At 29.0% G+C, this 20,516-nt stretch overlaps 2 protein-coding genes across 6 annotated transcripts in view; both read left to right on the forward strand.

Moving 5' to 3' along the window:
• The window catches only part of LOC116770264 (calcium-binding protein E63-1), a 15,862-nt gene extending 6,744 nt beyond the window's left edge, over positions 1 to 9,118 (forward strand). For 3 of the 4 annotated variants that reach the window (XM_032661671.2, XM_032661667.2, XM_032661666.2), the window contains exons 3-7: positions 96 to 183; positions 2,945 to 3,088; positions 7,032 to 7,164; positions 7,603 to 7,751; positions 8,236 to 9,118. In XM_032661671.2, coding sequence (XP_032517562.1) covers positions 96 to 183; positions 2,945 to 3,088; positions 7,032 to 7,164; positions 7,603 to 7,751; positions 8,236 to 8,258 — 537 coding nt within the window. In that variant the 3' untranslated portion in view covers positions 8,259 to 9,118. Of the gene's footprint in view, positions 1 to 95; positions 184 to 1,406; positions 1,450 to 2,944; positions 3,089 to 7,031; positions 7,165 to 7,602; positions 7,752 to 8,235 lie in introns of those variants that run through there. The other variant, XM_032661669.2, reaches the window with a different exon arrangement.
• Positions 9,119 to 9,260: 142 nt separating this feature from the next.
• LOC116770262 (gustatory and odorant receptor 22-like) lies at positions 9,261 to 16,754 on the forward strand. Of its 2 annotated transcripts, none has more exons than XM_061527973.1 (9): positions 9,261 to 9,740; positions 11,581 to 11,719; positions 11,926 to 12,176; positions 12,378 to 12,638; positions 13,015 to 13,142; positions 13,593 to 13,752; positions 14,070 to 14,141; positions 15,326 to 15,415; positions 16,451 to 16,754. In XM_061527973.1, the coding sequence occupies exons 1-9, from the start codon at positions 9,735 to 9,737 to the stop codon at positions 16,529 to 16,531; spliced, it is 1,188 nt and encodes a 395-aa protein (XP_061383957.1). In that variant the 5' UTR covers positions 9,261 to 9,734; the 3' UTR covers positions 16,532 to 16,754. The 2 variants fall into 2 exon arrangements, with proteins under 2 accessions (XP_061383957.1, XP_032517556.2); XM_032661665.2 differs by lacking the exon at positions 9,261 to 9,740 and adding an exon at positions 10,960 to 11,349.
• Positions 16,755 to 20,516: the final 3,762 nt, after the last annotated feature.

Raw genomic sequence — 20,516 nt, forward strand, 5'->3', positions numbered from 1 at the left:
GTGCGAATACACTGAAATCGTCATTATCAGTATATCAAACAATTCCATTAGCAATAGTGTGCATGTCTAATACGGACGATTGTGTTGTTTTACAGCAGGAAGATGAGAAAAAGAACAAAAAGAAGCAATCGCCAGTGGACGATCGACCTACCGTCCCCTCGCCGAGCGAAGCGATGCTTAATAGTAAGTAAAGCAATGCTTCTCTAATATATTAGAAAATATTTCATTAATATCAACTAAATGTATACTACTTTTATGTGTGAATTTTAAGTCTTTATTGGACATAACTGGTATAGAGACGATGTACGAATGTGTGTACATACGTATGTTTGTGTATATTTTGTTGTCATACCATCAATACCATCAATGAGTTATACTGGGTATCCATTATGGGGTCAAATTCGCTAATCGATTCTAAAGGTCAGTTCTGCTACTGTGTCTCGATATTATAATTTACCATCACGGAGTTTTTATAACTACATTTGTCGGTCAATTTGTTAATAGGAATCAGAACGGGGGTAATATTTATTACTTGAACACAATTAAAAATTCTTGTGTCAGTATAAACAACTTTAGAATTCCTATAAGAATTGAATTAAATTATTTTCAAGCTTCATTTACTTGTAATGATTTCGATATATTTTTTTTTATTTTCCAATTACATGCGATATCTTTAACAATACTTATAGCGACGCGAAAGTCTCTGATAGTCATACTATATCAAACAGATATTGTATTCAATAACTAAATTTCAACCGAACAATTCGTGGGCGAAAAGCACATTTGTAGAAATTAAAACTTTAAACGTCAAGGAATGTAGATCATTGACACCATTTAAGATTGAGCCAAGAATCTTGTGAACAGACCAGATTAAATAATATAAATCGTTTTAAAAAAAACCGGTCACCATCCCACGATACCTACAATTTATTAGAAATTAGATAGTTTTGGAACAAAGATAAATTCTGAGGGGAATTATAACAGAGACAAACAGTCATTACATTATCTGTTATTTGGCAAGTGATTCTAAGTGAATCGCATTTTACGAGAATTTGATTCGTTTAAAAAAATATACGATGAACGTTACCATTATTCAACTATAATTATGCTTATCATTTAATTCGGATTTTTTAAAATTTTGTTATAACAGCAATGATATATGATAGCGACAAAGCCGAGTTTGTTGACAGTGTTAAAACTGAGATGTAATTGATAAGAAATTCATGATGAGCGGAGGTAATCTTTTGTAAATATTGTTAACGTTATAAGGCCAGGTGATGGAAATGCGCTCATTTTCATGTAACACCGTCAAAGGAATGTAATTATTTTTCATAGTGCGGATTTTATTGTTAAGTCCTTTTTTTTTTGTCGTGGTACAAAGTAATCAAGGAATTCGAAGGGCTGTGATTAAACTCCAAATCATGACTTTTCAAAAGAACAACGACTTTTGTAAGTTAAAAGAGGTTTTATTTATTTGAATGACAAAGTATTTGTTGATATTTTTTATCTGTTATTATATATATATATATACCTAAAGGTATGTTTAATATCAGTTATTGTTTTTGTTTTTATATATTTGTGTTTAAGTAGAATGTCCGCCTAAGACAAGTTTTAGTATTTAGTTATATTGAAATCGTTCAGAAATAAATAAGTATTTCTATATTCGCACCTATAAGTCAACGTCTGATTTCTTCTTGTACAGAAAAAAAAACACAATTGTTATTGCGTATTATTCAGGATAATAATAATATTTCCGATTGAATTGCATAATAAATTTTTATTTCAAACGTCAAAGATGACTTATTCCGGCTCGCGACAATAGTTGTATGTTTTATAAGTATTAAAAAAAAACTAATTATATGTCAAAGTCAAACAAACAATGTGTAATATTTCATACATAAGAACTATCGGTTTTTTGCATACTGAATAAGGAAAAAATATTAGGTGATTTTAAAATACAGATCATTTGGAAGAAATTAGCCCATAATTTTTAACTAACTGCCAATCTAATCTATTTCGTACTTCCCTGTTTCGCGCCTGAGTTTGTGTTTAGCAAGAATTAATGAAGAGTTGAAAATCATTAAAATAAATATATTTTATAATTTTTTTTTTAACATAAATTCAGATTACATTATTGTTTAAATTTTTTTAATACTCACAGCGTCCTTAGCTCTGTGAGTATAATAAATAACTCTTATCTTTAAAATCTTTGGATGCGCGCCATCTTGGATTTACATCGTCACCAAAAAACCTGTAGGTAGTAATCGAGCAAACGTTTTTAAAAAAATATTTCTCTCATACTGCATACGGTGTTTTTTTAAACATAATTTTATTTATTTATTTTGTATATATTTTAAGTATCGCTTAATAATTTTATATCTTAAAGGCGTATCTGTATGTAAATTTGAAATAAAACAACTATGAAGAGTTAAATGTCGTAACTTGTGGTATCAAAATTTTGTATACTTTAAAAATCCAATAAACCTGACAACCCAGGGTTTAAATTAATTTCAGATAAAAAAAATTGTAGAGCAGATTCGTATTTACGTTTTTGCATAATCTTATTAAGAATGTTCTGTTATATTCTGTGATTTTATTTGAGATATAAAATCAGACAGATTATAAAGGATCACATTTATTTTAATAAATAAATAAACAAAGAAGTGGGAATAAAAATAATACTTTTTATTCCCACTTCTTTGTTTTTTATTTTGTTTCTACTATTAAATTCGATTCTTAACAAATTTCATGACAGGAGACATTTTATTTATATTTACTTCGAATGCTTCATAAATAATAAAAGTGACTTCCTTAGACACTAACCTAAAGGACAATTGTCATTCAGGCAGAGTTTTAAACATAAATACATAAAATTGTATATCAAAGTTTTTTTTGTCATATTAAATTACTTTGAATGTTATTAACTATGAAATTTATTTCCCAGATTTGAGGACAGCGTTCGGTCTACTGGATAGAGACAGCGATGGTCACGTGACACCCGCTGAACTTCAATTTATGTTGCGCAACCTTGGCATAGAAGTCAGCGACGAGCTCATAGCTGATTTGATCAAGGATGCGAGCAGAACTGGTGTGTACTATTTTCATACAATTACCGCTTACCATATAGACGCTATATCATTTTTTTGTGTATTACGTATTATGCCTGACCTATCCCAATAGTGTTTGTAATTTATTACATATAAATTATAATATATAAATCATAAATGTATAAATCTGTTTGTTCGTCAAGGCGGAATGTAATGATTTTGTTAATGCCGATAGATCATCTTTAATTCGACACTTTCATATCGCTAGCCAAAACGTCATTTTGAAAATATATGTCCTTGTTGCAGTGCTTAGGCGAGCACCCACTTTGTACTTTGATTTGAATTGTTGCCAAAAATGAACACGGACAGCGTTGGTTTTATACGTTTCAAGATAAATTAGGTCATTAAGCGAATCTCCGGGCTATTAGCTAATGTTATACCTTAAAACGTTCGTATAACAATGTAAAATTATTACCGATGGATGTAGAGGGTTTAATTTGTTTGTTATTTTTAGCTGGAAAAAATAGGGTTGTCTGAAATTATGTGTGTGTTCTCGAGTCAATAAAAGCGATGATAAAATAAATGAAGGTAATATTCGTATTATTGCGTGCTGGTATAAGTGACCTCAGCTTTCTCACCGATACAGTTTGTATTAACACGACATTTCTGATCGTAACCAGCACGAATATCGTTAGTTCTTTATTATGCAAACATAACCAATAAAACGTTATTTGATTTTACAATATTATAATTAGATTAGGTAATGAAGATATATTCGCTTATTTAGTTAACAGATAACGTATACTATATTGTTATCGCAGCGTGTTACTGATTCAAACGAAGTTGCAAAGTTTCGTGAATAGTAATTTTATAGCTTTTAATGTCTGTTATAATTTACATTCTTTTAATGTTACGTAATAAATACCTGTTTGAAAATAATAAACCAAAGTAATATGCAATTATTAATGAAGACATTTTTTACATAATTATTGTATATATGTGTATATAAATCGATTTAAGTAATAATATTATTTATTTTTAATCATAAATCGAAAAAATATATATTATCAAAGGTAATTAATCATTTTATAGTATTTTTAACATTACCTTAACAGGAAATCTTTAATTTATTTTTATCTTTTGTTTTATCGATGAAATATATCGAATAAAAAATTGTAAACAAAGTTGGTGTAAAAATAGAAAATCAATGCGGATAATAGAGAACGGCGTAAACATCATTCACGAGAATTATATATAGATTACAGATTAAAACTATCTCAAGCCAATTTTAGATCAAATTGATCCTTCTAGATACGTACGTAACTGATTCACGTAACTTCTGTCATTTTTTATACTTGTCAAAATTGATTAAACTCTGAGTATGATAATATACGTTGGCGAAGCGGTTTCGGACGGGTATGCGGAACCCCTGACTGCTTACAACCAAAACGTTTACCCTCATCGTATTAGAACTACAGATTAAATTCGAATTGTCTTTCGTCTGTACACTATAGATCTGTATTTTCTGTTGGCTTAGACAAAAGTTTACTATTTTACCGATTCGGTTGTGATATAAATAGTAAATTTTCGAATAGTGCCGTATTAAAGTTTTTTATTTAATGAGAAACGGGAAACGCTTAGTATTTAGTTTGACGATGAAAATTTGTGTTAACAAACTGATGTTAAAGATATAAGAAAATTTAAAAATATTTTATTTATTACAAGCATAGTGTACTTTAAATTGACATTCAAATTACAAACAGATAAAAAATAATACTTAAATATAAATTAGAATTATTTTAGTAATTGTGTTTTATTTATAACATTCATAGTTACTCATAGTCGGTTACGAATGATGTACAAAATGACTAATCATTAATTATCTGTCTTCTTTTTATAACCTATGCATTGTCGACTGTTGTTTTTAAGGCTTGGATTAAAAGGGAAATAAGGCTGTAGTTACATTTGCGTGTTAAGGAACGCTATGTTACGTAAAGATGATTATCTTGGTAGCTATTTCGAGTGAGCGATCCATTCAAACTTTGTTACACGATTTTATGTGAAACGCAGTAGTTAGTTTAGAATTATAACTTTCAATGCCGTTTTAAATAATAGTCTATGTGTGTATAAAATAATCTTATCCAGATAAGCGTTATATCTATTTCAATGTAATTAAATCAATAAATATATTATAAGATTCGTATGATACGTATTAATTAATTTAATAAAATGAAATACTAGAGTATAATTAATTGAACTTGATTTTAAATAGCAATAATATTAAAAATAAAATAAAATCAAATGTTAATATAATTTACTTTGTTTGTAATTTAAAAAAAGGTTTTATTTATAAACCTATTTGAAATTGGAGAACCTGAAACGAATTACCGGTACTGAGGCTACACTGTCGTGAATGAAGTAATGTGATGAAACACTTATTTATGATAAGATAAAAAAATTGTTCTTTAAAAATAGTCTCGGAATATAAACATGGATAAAGACTTCTTTAAAGTCATCAAGGACCAAACTCTAAGGTTACGGAAAAAAAAAATCTAAATGTTTAACTATTACGAGGTATTAGATCATCACCAAGTAATTTTAAAGTGATCTAGGAATAACAAAGAAATATTTACTAAAAATAATAGTTAATAATTAATAAATTTACACAAATTTCAGTTTTTTTTAAATACCTTCGAATTAAATCTCCTTGACAGTTGGATGTTGGTGAGAAATAAAAGAAACAAAAATGTAACCTCATGTGGTATGTGGATAATTCAATTCCTTAATAAATTTCTATGTTAAGGGATTGGCGTAAATAGTTTATGTTCACTATTGTGAACTATAAAATAATTATAACATATTATTATATATTTATATGTAATTTTAGTTAACTAATAACATACATTTCAAGTCTCTCTGAATTCCTAACAGAATTGGTATATTTCTTTTACAAATAGATTCCACTTTCATCCTAAGATTTTCAAAGCTGCAGCTATTTTTACATCCAGCTTTATAATGACTAGTCTCTTTGGTGTCTTAATTAGGATTTAACGAGTCCAACCTGTTCGTTTGCAATCGCATTAATGGCAAAGATAGTTAGGCTGAGGTTGCGGGATGATGTGATAATGACATCTTATTTAAATACACTTAAAAGACTTTTTAGGTGAGGTAGGATTAATATATTTCTGGGGCATAATATTAAATATTTTAAAATATTAATAACGCTATATTCAGTAACCTTGAGTTGCTTCCAGTAACGCGATGCGTCAGTATCGACGGATTAATGGAAACTTAATAATAAGGTTTGGGTAAATTTTAATGTGTAGTACAAACATAATATAATATTATTAGAACAAACCGTTTTTAAATGAGCCTTGATTTTAACAAAGATTATTCATAAATTTTATAAAATGGAAATATTTATTATTATATTATGAAAATCCAATTAAAAAATATGAAGCTTTTAAGGATTTAATTTATAATTGTAGAAGATAATAATATTTCTTTTTTTTTTTAATAAACTCGGAGATTATTACGAGTATCTTCGGATCAGATTAATTTTGATGGGGAACTGAATAAAATCAGTCAATTATTTAAGAATATAAGCGTTTTAAAGTAAATTTTATAATCAAACTATACAACGTTATATAGTCTGTATGTATGTAAATAAATTAACTTTCTTTTCTAGCAACTTTGTATAGTTTTCAGTTGACCAGAAAATAAAAATTTACTTAAGATTTCGGGCAACCTATTATATTAACGTAACGCTTTATGTAGAATACCAGTTATTCATTATTTTCTCAACTAATAGAACCTAATTCTTTAAAAGAACTTTTATTTTTGTGCCTCTCCTATTTTTTTATTATAGATTATATATTAATTATTATAGATTATAAATTAATTATTACATATTTACTTTACCGATTCGTCTATTTACTTTCTATGTATTACGATAACTTATTAATATTTAATTGTACGTTACAGGCAATGGTCTGATAGATGAAAATGAATTTATGCAGTGGGTGACGAAGATACAAGCGTTACAAGGGATGGACGTTAGTACGAGTGGGGGTGATTCAGAAGAAGAGATCACCAGAGACTTACTAGCAGCATTCAAGTACGTTAAAATTTTACTACAACAAGCAATAACCTTGTTCCTTCCTCGTGGACACAGGAAGGCATTTGAATAATTAGCCCGCGTCTGTGTTGCCATCTACAAAATTAATTTTCAAACAGTGAACCCTGAACAGGCTATTACTGGGATAGAGCTTTTTTAACCTTTACCCTGATTTTCACCTAATGGAGGTGAAATCATAGTGAAGTTCTATCTAGTTTATTAAAACAAACATTTTTACATAATTATACACCAATTTATCCTATTGGCAACACTTAAAAATATTTTTGAGGCAATAAATAAATTCGTAAAAATATATTTTGTCACTAAGCTTTATATATTCGATTGCTTCTCAAATAGTATAGGTATTAGGAGAATTCAATTACTGATAGACGTCAATTCCAATGTATTAGTTTAAATTTAACAATGTATATATTACAGGGTGTTCGATCGTGATGATAACGGCTATATAACACGCGATGAGCTCCGTTCAGCTCTGGAGATGATCGGGGAACCGGTTACAGACGCCCAGCTGAACCAGGTGTTAGCGTTGGGAGACATAGATCACGATGGACGAATCGACTACGAAGGTAAACAATGATAACACTATGACTATAAAGAAAAAACATACATACTGTATAATACTGATAGATATATTTAGGTCCTGATCCATATCTTCAGTGAATATTTGCTAATAATAAGACCGAGGTTTAATAAAATTTACGTAGTCTCGCAAATTTACTCGGCAATAAAATTTTAATTTATGACTATATTTACGTGTTGCGAGAGGTATTTTGTGGGTGTTGTCTATTATTCTGCAACCAAACCTCACCCACTACTACAGGAACAACATATTTAGCGTTATTTTAATAATTTATAAAGTCTTTGTTACAAAAATATGTTATTCGTTCATTCTAAATGCACATAGCGTTTTCAATTTTATAATGTACTGAGCCCTAAACCATAGTCAGGAAAATTTGTATTGAAAAGGTTTTAATTTAAATTGACATAAGAATATTTTCTCTTATTTTATCTCGTTTTTATTCTAATAATTTTTCATTATTATTGTTTCAGAGTTTGTAAAGATGTTGCTGTAATATACCTCAATATAAAGACCTCACTAGATGTAATGGTAGGTAGTTGAAGACTTTTGTCCTCAGAGTTTTTGAAGTTGATCCTTAGTTTTGATTAGTTTTATTATAACTGGATATTGTCCAAAGATTGAATTAGGTTAATTAATGTATTTTATAGTTTTATAGAATATGCTGATAAATAAAAGATATAGATGTAAAAAGCTTCAAACGTCATGCATAGGTAGGTAGACGGTTTAATTTTGTGTTATCTGTAGCCGTAGGAAGTCATTTAAATTCTAAATGAGATTACTCTTCTATATATATATTTTTAATCTGTGGCGACAAATTTTCTTGAATACTCACACTGACTGATAATAAGTTATTGTTGTTATAAATGATGCCTTTTAATTTCCTGCATCTTTTAAATCTTAGGTATAATAAATTTTTTTATGTATTTATATGTTTTGTTAAAAAGTAATTGTTGTGTTTATATGAATTCTAAAATTTTAAACAAAAAAATACCTACCTAGATATGAACGGATGTGGTTCTCATATAACATTGTAAATTTATGGTTGTGAAGGAATATTAGATTGAGAAATGTTTAAAATTATTTATTCTCATATATTATTTTATGTCATACAACTCCGAGTGCCCACATCAAAACTTTATTTACAATAACAGTAGGTATTCGTCTCAGCTAATTTTTTGACGATTGCAAAAGTGAATTATATTATATTTTTGTATGAAATTAAATTTCATTTGCATCCCACTAACATTTTTGTAACACTAAATATACGTTCACGTTTGCAATAGTAAGATATTTATAGCCTTTGTAAGGCATGTGATGTGGATTATACGTGATCAAATAAACCATTAATTTATACATATATTATTTTATTTTATAGCCAGTACCTGTTTTTTTATTATCAAACTCTTTGAATGTCAATATGTTTGTATGATCTGTTCGTTTGAATGATATTTAAAGTTTTGAAACGAGATAAATTAGTTCTAAAGTCATTTACTTTTTTTGGGTTGTCGTTTTCTTGAAAAAATTATCCGATTCGAATTAAATTGAATACATCATGTCTTCTATATATTTATTTTATTCGTACTATACTTATAGTTTTCGACCTCATAGTTTCTGTATAGCAAGTTCTACATTTAGAACAAAATATTGAACTGTGTAACAGAAAATCGTTTTAGTTCTATAAATAATTGTATTGACGTAAAATTGGCAAAGATCTTCTCGTTTCCAGGCACAAAACATTTCAAGAACACCTCAATACACCTCCTTCCGGACTACATATCCTGACTATATGTATACAAATGCCAAAAGTTCCTATAAAATAAACGTTAATTCAGAACAGCTGAGGCTTATATGTTTTTTATGTATTTATGTGATGATTGATAGAATTCTTTTTCTGGCCGAATTAAGTGTGAAATGTCGGCTGGTCGGATCATACGAGGAGATTGAGCTATTAAATGTTAATACACACTAAATGGTCGTGAGTATCATCAAAAATTATAAGTTTCAGTAATATTTCAAATGATGAAGCATGTATTTTTATATATACCTATATTGAAGCAAAAGTGCTCTTGGCACACTCAAAGAAACCGTGAACTCGACTGTGAATTTCCGTTTCAGCTACGACAGGCGAAGTAGTATGAAATAAATTATCTAAGCGGAGCTGTGCATGAACAGTTTTTTTTTTTTAATTATTAAACGTTTAAATTAATTCTTAAGTTTTCTTTTGTCTCACACACCAAAAAGGTTTTATGTGAAATGTCTTAATTAAACAGATTTAAGAAAAAACAGGTGTAATTTCCATAATTTTCAGTTTAATAATTGAAGAATTCAAAATAGTTTACGTTTTCAATACTTTATATGTACTTAATAACTTTTTATTCCTGGGACTACGTGATAATTCTTTTTGTAAGGGATAGAGTTGAGTGTCAAATTACTTCGTTTTCTCGTATTAAATTTAATTGTAAATTAAAATTGATTGGTTCAAAATTTTTATCAGCGCCATCTATAGCTTATGTACCAAATCTCTTTGAGTCCTACATTTGTATCAAGGGTCGCTTACCAAGTGAAAAAATTATGAACAAATTACTGTTTTGGTAATGATCATAAATGAGAGAGAATATAATCCATAATATTATGTCCAAGAACTTTTTACTTCTTCTGAGGAAAAGTTGGTATTATAAGTGTTGTGAAAAAATATTGAAATATATACTAATTGATATTTATATTGTGAAAAAAATCCAACGAATGATACAGATATTTAATCCACGAACAGTAAAAGAAACAGAGATGTTTTTTTTTTCAACTTTTACAAAGTAACAAAATAGATTTAGTCATCCTTACGGTGAAGGTTCAATATTATGTATACAGAACTGGGAGTTCCTAAATGACTATTATTTGTATTATTTGTAAGTCACCTATAGTTTATATCGAAAGCGACATCTGTGGAATAAAATGATTGAGAAATTCTTTAATTGGATGACGCATACGGATGTCCTATCCCTATGGCTGTGGAAAAATCTTTCGTTGAAATAAATAATCTAAACGTAATAACAAAATTGGTTATTTAAATTACTGAAACTTTAATCAGAGTGTTATTAAATATAAAGAATATGGTGTTAATATATATTACTGGCCGTATTAGCATCACAATTATTTTAAGCTCACGAGGCTGACCAGAAAAACAATTGAACGTGCAAACTCGGTGACTGAAAGCTAGTGTTATGTAAAGTACTGAAACGTTAATCCACAGAATATTAAAATAGTTTCACCTGTAATTTATAAACGATCAGTGACCTGTAATTGAGCATGAAACATTAAAATTCAACGTCGCTCAGCAAAGTTTACTTACAAATTTAATGGAAAATCAACGAATTACGCCCTGTTTACATACACGATAATATCTTCAAGTTTATTTAAGCCCCTCCATTTGTTACTGCCTCTCATTTCGGTCGTCTACTGCGTGAGATAATATTAAAATGATACCTGACCATCTCTTTGATGAGGGGATTAATAACTCGTTGTTACGTAATGATATGAAACATGTTCATTTAAATAGAATTGTTTACAACAAAACTCAAAAGGATTATGTGAGTCCGTAATTAAAATATTCATGATATATAGAACTTATAAATATTAATTAAAATAATCCGTGACGAAGGCAGTCGTTTCTATTTATTAATTTTATCTATATGTAACGTTCATTGGATTAATTGTCTCTTTGAATTTGATAAGTTTTGCTTATATTAAAGCGAGAATAGCAATTAAAACTAAAGTTATTAGAATGATACTATGTAATGCTGTGAGTTGAAATGATTTAGGAGCGTGATCAACGTAACCTGCTGTCATCCCAGGATGGTGACACTTGTGAGATACACGACCAGTTTTACAGAGACCACAAATTACTTCTGGTGTTGTTCAGAGCACTAGCGGTTATGCCGATCACACGATCAAGACCTGGTATAAATAAATTATAATAATTTTCATCAACATGAATGTTTACTTTAATAATTAAAATCATGTTCTTGAAAGTATCCTACGAAACGTGCTCTCGTTTTATTTGAGTTATGAAATTGATAAAGATTTTCTTAGTTGTTTGTATTTCATGATAACATGTCCTTGTTGTTCTCAAAATTAACGTTCGACATCGACAATGTATTTTTCAGGCACGATTACATTTAGCTGGAAGTCTCGAGCGACGACGTACGCCATCTTTTTCTACATCGTCACCACAATCATTGTCCTGGTCGTCGGTTATGAACGTCTTATGATACTGCGTTCAATTAAAAAGTTTGATGATTACATATATTCCGTGCTATTTGTCGCTTTCCTTGTCCCGCACTTTTGGATCCCTTTCGTCGGATGGGGCGTCGCGCATCAAGTCGCAATATATAAAACGAATTGGGGAAAGTTTCAAGTGAGGCTCAATTTTTTAACATTGTTACGACACTTGCGGATCGAACTTGGCTATCAAATATACGTGACTTAAATATTCAATCGATTCTTGTATAGATCACGTATCCTAACTTATCATGTTTCATATGTATAAAAATAAGAGAAATAAGTAACACAGTCTGTATGATATAATATGATTTACTTAAAGTATTTAAGTTTTCAGGTGAGATATTATCGGGTGACTGGTGAAAATCTCAAATTTCCGAATCTTAAGACGTCTATCGTCATAATAAGTGTAGGATGTCTGTTACTCGCTGTCTGCTTTCTTCTCAGTCTGTGCGCATTGTTGGATGGTTTTCTTCTGCGTCACACGACAGCGTATTATCATATCATTACTATGATTAATATGAATTGCGCGTTGTGGTATATAAACTGCAAGGGGATTAAAATTGCATCACAGAGTCTCTCCAATTGCTTTAGCAGGGTATGGAACGTGACCCACTTGTTTGTTCGCTTAGTCCACATTTAATTATATTTTTTTATACAATAAGGAATTAGAAGTAAAGATAACTAAATGATATAAAAGAAATCGAGTTGAAAATACATTTATTGAAAGAAATTTTCATTGTCTTTATATTAAATTAAATCTAAGTCACTGGTGATATAGGTGAAAAAAAAAACACTTATAATATTTTATGCTGCAATTGAAGTTTTTATTCCAACCTCAATAACATTCATTTAGTATTTCAATAGAGTTATACGTTCCTTATGAAAGAAATAAAACAAGAATATCTTTTGTGAATATTTCCACATGAATAGTCAAGGGAACATTATGCTCACCTCTAAAATCTTCTTTTTAGGATGTGTCCATAGAATGTACGGCCAGTTTGATATCGAGCTATCGTTTCCTTTGGCTAAATTTGTCAGAATTGTTACAATCATTAGGAAACGCTTACGCCAGAACATATTCGACATATTGCCTTTTCATGTAAGTATGTATTTGCAGTATGTTTTTGTTTCTATTCTATCTCATATGACTTTACAAACTTTCAAAGCGTCCAACCCAAAAGAAATTGGTTTTTCGATTAGGCTTACTAATAGATGTCAAAATTTTCCCCGAAGCTCGTGAAGTGGTGTCTCAAAGTAAGTAATAACCATCAGTCTTAGATTACAAGTTATATATGGGAATATAGAAGGATAACCTAAGTCCTTTATAAAAACATTTTAAAATTGAAAATCCAATTGTGCAATAACCGAAGTATTGTTATAAATAAAACAGGCCTACTTTGGTATATATAGTATATATACTATATATACATACGTATCAGTTTGGGCCTAATCTTTTTCTTACGTTTTTAAAGCGCCTTTGGTAATCAAATTTTTATTATTACCTCGTTTTAAGTAAATGTTAGTAAATACTTATTTACGTTCCACTTAGGTTTTTCAACATTACTATTGCTGTTTATGGCGCGTTGTCAGAAATTGTGGATCATGGTTTTCGGTTTAGTTTCAAGGAGATGGGCTTGATCGTTGATGCGGCTTATTGTTCAACGTTGCTTTTCATTTTCGCTGATTGCTCCCACAAGTCCACGCTGAAGGTAACCTTCCAATCTCACTATCATCACTTTAGTGTTTCAACATAATCTACTAGGCGAGTAAAGAATTAGGTCCATAATAAAAAAAATGTAAAAATATGTGTCACGTTAATTGCTTATATAATATTTTATTGAATTTTTTTGTATATTACTAAGTTTATTACGTATTTATATTGAATCAACTTTGTGGGTTATCTTAAAATATTGTAAGTAGTCTTCAAATGCAAGTTTCGTATCTGCGACCTTCGGATATCGCGCTTCATTTATTTTTGTACTTAAATTCATGTTTAAAATATTTATTACATTGCTCAAAAAACCAGGTCGCAGCTGGTGTCCAAGACTGTCTTCTATCCATCGATGTGTTGTCTGTTGATAGACCGACACAAAAAGAGGTAACTTTTTCTACTTAAATGCTGAATTACAAACAAGATTATTCACTCATAGCCTCGTTATTTAACTTCATGAGCTAATCAACAGTTTCGTTCTAAAATTTTGAAGGTCTTTAAGTTAAAAGCACTAATTAGACTTTTTCTAGTTGGATTCAGATTACGATTATAAACATTTTTTTGAAATTGAATTTGCAAAAAAGAGTTTTTTTTATATGTATGTATCTATGTAGTGAGAAATAAAGCTCTTAAATAAGCGGGAAAGGCAAACACTAAATACATTCAGAGTAAATTTGATTGCATGAGAACCTTTCATTATTAAGTTATACTTATCGTCCTTTAAATTGAATTATATGTAAATATATGACTATATATGATCGTACAGAACATAGACATATTTGTATCAAATAAATCATTGAGTCGTATAGTTCGTAAATATTAAATGAATTAGCTAAGAAATTATTGCGAGTTTTATAAAATTAATTGTTTATTATTTCGTTATTTTATTTCTATTACAATTTGTCTGAAATAAATCGTAATCTAAATTAGATAATTTAAATGAAACTAGTATTATTCGGATTTACTACGCGGATTTTATTATTTAAAAACTACATAATCCCGACGTTTCGGTTACTTTGCAGCAACCGTGATCACGGGCAGACGAGGTGTGAATATCACCTTTTATTAAATAATAAAATCCGCGTAGTAAATCCGAATAATACTAGTTTCATTTAAATGAGTACTCGCGAAAGTCTTAGATCTCATTAGATAATTTATTTTATTGATCTAAGGGATTGTATATATATTTTAAAATCGTTTAAATTTAATCATGATAAAGAAAAGATTTGTCCCGAGTTATTTATTTACTTTCTAGTTGAAGCCAAGAAATCTATATAGTTTTCCTTACGTAGAGAGACGTAGTTGTAGCTCTACAAGGCGGTTCATAATATAAATGACGTATGAAAAGTACGAAGCGATCTCATTTTATGCATAGCTTTATGGATATACAGGTTTTAGCTATCCAAGGGTATTAGTGAATTTAATATGTGTGCCTCACTTACGAGTATGAGTTTCTATATATTGACAGTTATTTTATATATACAATCGTTTATAAAAAAAAAAACTATAAGCCACTTATTTGTCGAACTATTCTTAACATTTCAGTTGTTTGATTGTGATATCTGTTTTAGATAGACCACTTCATTCAAGCTATAGAAATGAACCCAGCTGTGGTGAGCTTGAAGGGATACGCTCACGTAAACAGGGAACTACTAACATCGGTTTGTATAAACAGCTAGAATTTACACAAGAAGAATAAAAAAAGCGATTGTTTTAATAACATTTTCGTCTGTTACGACATACAAAGAAACAATTTTGTTTGTACTTAGGGATGTTGTATCATGAAAACGATTGAAGTCTTTGTAGATCTTAACGAGTAATATTTAATTAAATGAATATTCTGAGGCCTTCTTTTATATCAAATTGCAAAATTTTTTTTTTATTTTATATTCGATTCTATGGAATATTAATATAAAAAAGCTTTTAATACGTAATGATTTTGACGTAGCTTAGTCTGTGTTACTTAGACTTTACTCACCGTTAGGTTGAAATTACTAAAATTAATTTCGTGCTAATAGTTTAAAATTGCTAAGTAAATATCTGAAAACAGACAGAATGCACCTTCCATACTACAATGTTATTAAATTAAGATGCAAAAGTAAATTAATTATTCTCAAAGGTGTCATGAACTGTAATGGGGTCTTGTAATAAAGAGACGCTGTATGTATCACATCTCTTCTGTCAACAGAAACACACAGTTTGAAGGTTTCTTTTTAATGAAATAACTAGTTATTGTCGTTTTCAAAACGAGGAAATAAATGTTTATTCCTTAACGAAAAAGGTTTCTAGAGAAGTTAATATAAGTTTACCTTTTAAATAGCTAGATAGTTTTCACTTGCGTTAGCCAATTGATTTTTATTGCGAAATTACTTCTTTCATTTTTTTTAAATAATTAGAAAAAATATTTTTAAATAAGGTTTAGTTTAGATGTTCTACTGCAATTTAAATAGTTTGTTTTGCTTACATTCAATGCCGACAACGAGTCAAAATAAAAGTGTTTCGTGATATCGAGAACAGTTTAATTTAAAAATAAGTTATTAAAGAGATTTTTTTTATTTTGACAGTATTTCATTAACTTAAGATAAAGCTGTTTCACTTCGCTAATTAAAGTATTTTATAAAAATAAAAGCCAAGTTTTAAAATGGAAGAAATGTATGTTTACTTACTTTCACTCAACGGATTACTCTCTGTTGCAGGCAATAAGCATGATAGCCATTTACCTCATAGTCTTGTTGCAGTTCAAGATTTCATTGCCCAAGGAGATTTCTAGTTCTTAAAATTATACACCACCCTAATTATTTAAAGATTTGATAGCTTATTTATTATTTTCTAGCATCACCATTAGTGTAGATGTCCTTATAACTCACAAAACCACAAATCCCGGCCTTATATAGTATTTTTTAATACGCAATTTAAATAATTTAATAAATTGATGATTATATAACAATATGGAGTTTTAGCAGAATTAATATATGAATATTAAAAATAAATGTGCGAGTTTGTTTCGAGTTTTATTTTAAAACATCATTTTGATTCACTTATATCAAGTACTCTAGTATCAGTAAATAATTAATGTTAGGGATTTCTCGTTAGGCATCAAATGAAAATGATAATGTGCGGAGGCTTCGGAGGATCTTGTAAATTCTAACATGTTAGTATAACAGTATACATTCCCAAAGGCGATCTAATTTATGTTAAGTATATTAACGTGCCCCAATTAGGTGAGCTGTCGTTTTCTTTATAAGTTATTGCTGTACATAGAATATTTATTATTAATTATTACTTCGTGAAATTTATAAGATAATTCATCATACTAAATTATGTTACCAAAAGCATGCTTTTTTTTAATATTATACGTAAATAAAAATCTGTGATTTATACAAACTTTCATGTTAATAATTACAATGATTTAATGTCAGTCATGAAATAATACGTTTCCTATATCCGAGAATACGTCTGTGATGCGTGAAGGTCTTTGTCCGGTTTCCTCATCAAGAGTTCCTTACCCTCGCGATAATTAACCGTAACCACGGATCTGTTCCTGGATGCTTAATCCAAATTCGCGTCGTCACGTTATTAACGAAGACTTGACTGACGACTGGTTGTCATTAGTAATAAAAGAATACTTTTTTTATGCTACGGCTTCATTCGCACTGGAATCGTGAACATTTCGCCAATCTCAACTTTTTTATTTGTTGGACGAATTATAATATTCAGTACTGTGTGGATAAGTATATTTTAGTAAAATTTATGAATGAAAAACTGGCAGCGTACTATAATGCCACGAACTGTGCTTATTTGTTTCTAAAGTATTGTTATCAGGAATGTTTATTTAATAAAACGCTGCTGTGGAACTAAAGTGTTGTTTAATTATTAATTAATTATCAGAACGGGATTAGCATCACACATTTCAACAGTACATTAGTCTGTTCTGATATTATATGATAATTTATATGATAATTGGATTACTCTACGAGCGAGTTGCTATGACGGTTATTATGATAAGACAGAGGTAACGGAAAACATTCTGAATAATATAAGATTATAATAAATACGATAAAATATAAATTAATGTGAATTATTTGAAAGAATAATTTCAATTTAACTTACTGAAAGAATAAAAAAGAAAATCTTAGGAATTTATCAGTTTTAATACAAAATGGATACTCAGAATCAGTTCATGTTCTGAAATAATATGGTTGTTGGTATGATGACACTTTACGTAGTAGGTAGATATATATTTTTTTAACAAAAACCTTAAAAACCAGAAAATATATGATCTGATTGTTATCAATTGTTTATACAAGTCGATGTGCTTCGTGTACTGTTGAATCGATAACAATTGAAAATCCTTATAACTAATAACATAAATTGATTTGTACGATACTAGTCTTATAAACCTTTAAAGTTTATATACATAACACACTTAAAACCATCTCTATCGAATATTAAGGAATGATTAAGATGATAAAATCTATAGACAAATAAGTTTAATATAGATGACAGTTTGTTTTTTTTCTGAAATCAACACACGAACTGTATTTAATAATACTACGTTTAAATAGAAAATAACAAAGTCAAGAACCGCTTGAATATTCATATCAAACCACTGTTTTGTTTACAATATAGATATTAACTTAAAGTAATTAAATTATAAATTGGTTGCGAATATTTAATTGAATTCCATTTATAAGGAGCGCTAATCTCAGAGCATTTATTGATAAGTCTTAAACGATTTATGCTATCACGTCTCAGCAGTTTCCGATCGGTGTCTACAATCAATCCCGATGTGACACCACAATGAGGCTTCATTAATCAACTTTTCTAATTTATCCAACTTCCTTCAATATTTAAAAATATCGGGACTTATTTACGAGATGATTTCGTCAAACGAACGTTCAAAACATCGTTATCATGGTACGAAAATTATATACATATATAAAATATATAGTGTATGTTTTTGAATAAAGAATATAATTAGTCAAATTTATATTTTTTTATTAATGTTTCGTCAAATATTAAAAAAAAAATATGTATATTTCTTTGGATTTATTAAATAACTTAATATACAGAGTTTGCACGTTTTTAATAAAGATAAAAACAAACGTGTATCGTGAATACGTATTAAAAGTTGTTTACCTGTTTTTTAAAATACACATACTTTCTCAGATTTACCTTTATCAACGGCTTGACTCACGTAATAATTGTATTGTATTGTTTGTTTTTACAAACAAATCCTGTAACGACTCGCATACTGTATTAATTATATTATAAAAATTATTTTTTGTTCCAGATTGTTCTCCGTCATCGTGTTCAGTCCTTTAATTTATTAATTTTTATTTCAGAAAATCTTATAGAAAATTTAATTTTCAGGGAAACTAAAATGTTTGTGTTATATATTCAAATATCAAGCTTGGATCCAAACGTGCATTCAGATAAATCATGGCAAGCTATTTGTAAGGGTCTTTTTCATATCTGAGCGTACGTAAAAATCACTCGCTACGTTGAAATTTAATCAGAACATGCTTCGGAGAATTTGACATCGAAGCTTCATACTTAGATTATAATTTTGCATATAAATTTATAGAATTATAAAATATAACAAATCATTTTTGATTAAAAAGGTTCTGTATAATGCATATGCGTACGTACGTACGTGGGTATGCAAAAAATATGTTTTGTTTTGTGGTTAATTTTTATTAAAATAAGTATAGCTGTCAGAATCACGGACAGTCTATTGACGCAAACGTCGGTGACATCATTCGGTAGCGTCGCTGGACGATGGAGTAGAGATTTCTATCGGACTTCGTGTCGAGTGCGGTTATTAAAACTCAAGAGCACTCTAGATAATGGAATTAGCTCGGAACCCATCAAAACTACCATTTGTATCACCTTGGAAAATTTTACTTTTCAATTCAATATATTTATAGGATCCTTATATATTACTCTGTCCTTCTATGTGTATAGGTTGTCTTCTAAGGTTGCATACGATGTGTTTGTTGAGCTTAGTAGTTAACTTTAAACGTTCTAACATCTAACTACGTCTGAACAGTAAACAAATGTTATTTATATCTCTTGTTGACAGCACATCAAATATAACTTTTAATAGTGATGGTACATTGTTTATGGTTTCATGGTTATTTAATTTCTTTAAACTTACAGTAAAAATATAGTCATTACAACTTCTTCGTCTACCGTTTATTAAACGTCTTATCCGGTTCAATAGTTCTATATAAATTTCGTGATGGATGAATTTGAAGTGTGTACATAAAAAAAAATGTAGAATTTTTATTTGTATATATATTTATTTATATTTTTTACATTTAGTCCGAAGTACCTGGAATCCAAATTTTTTATTAAATTAAATTACTTTTAATTTAATATATATTACAAATTAAAAGAGTTCTAAATATTAAATTAAAGAACAAAACGACATGTTTAGCCAAAGTTATTCACTACAAATTATCACATTATAGTATTATCAGTTATTTAAAGAGAAACGCTAAACATTTCGTACGTAGCGTGACGATACAAACTTGTATTAAGCATACCTTAAGGTAATAAGCGGGTGTCAAAAACATTTGATCTATGACGATCGTAAAAATTTCACAAATTATATGTCGATGAGCTCTTTATTTTGGTTACATGCTAATTAGATCAGATCAGTTAATAATAGCTAATAATCTGGCGTTGAAAACGTTAAATTTGACTCTTAAATTCACGAACAAAACGTGTGTCGCGTACCTACCTAGATTTATTTTT

This window comes from Danaus plexippus (genome assembly GCF_018135715.1).
Source record: "Danaus plexippus chromosome 13 unlocalized genomic scaffold, MEX_DaPlex mxdp_15, whole genome shotgun sequence".
Taxonomy (NCBI): domain Eukaryota; kingdom Metazoa; phylum Arthropoda; class Insecta; order Lepidoptera; family Nymphalidae; genus Danaus; species Danaus plexippus.

Bases quoted from the DNA above. Each gene is read 5' to 3' on its own strand.
- LOC116770262 (XM_032661665.2), top strand. From the start codon at position 11,239: ATGATACCTGACCATCTCTTTGATGAGGGGATTAATAACTCGTTGTTA. The intron at 13,143-13,592 runs GTAAGTATGTAT...CGTTCCACTTAG, and splicing joins TCGACATATTGCCTTTTCAT to GTTTTTCAACATTACTATTG. The intron at 13,753-14,069 runs GTAACCTTCCAA...TCAAAAAACCAG, and splicing joins CCCACAAGTCCACGCTGAAG to GTCGCAGCTGGTGTCCAAGA.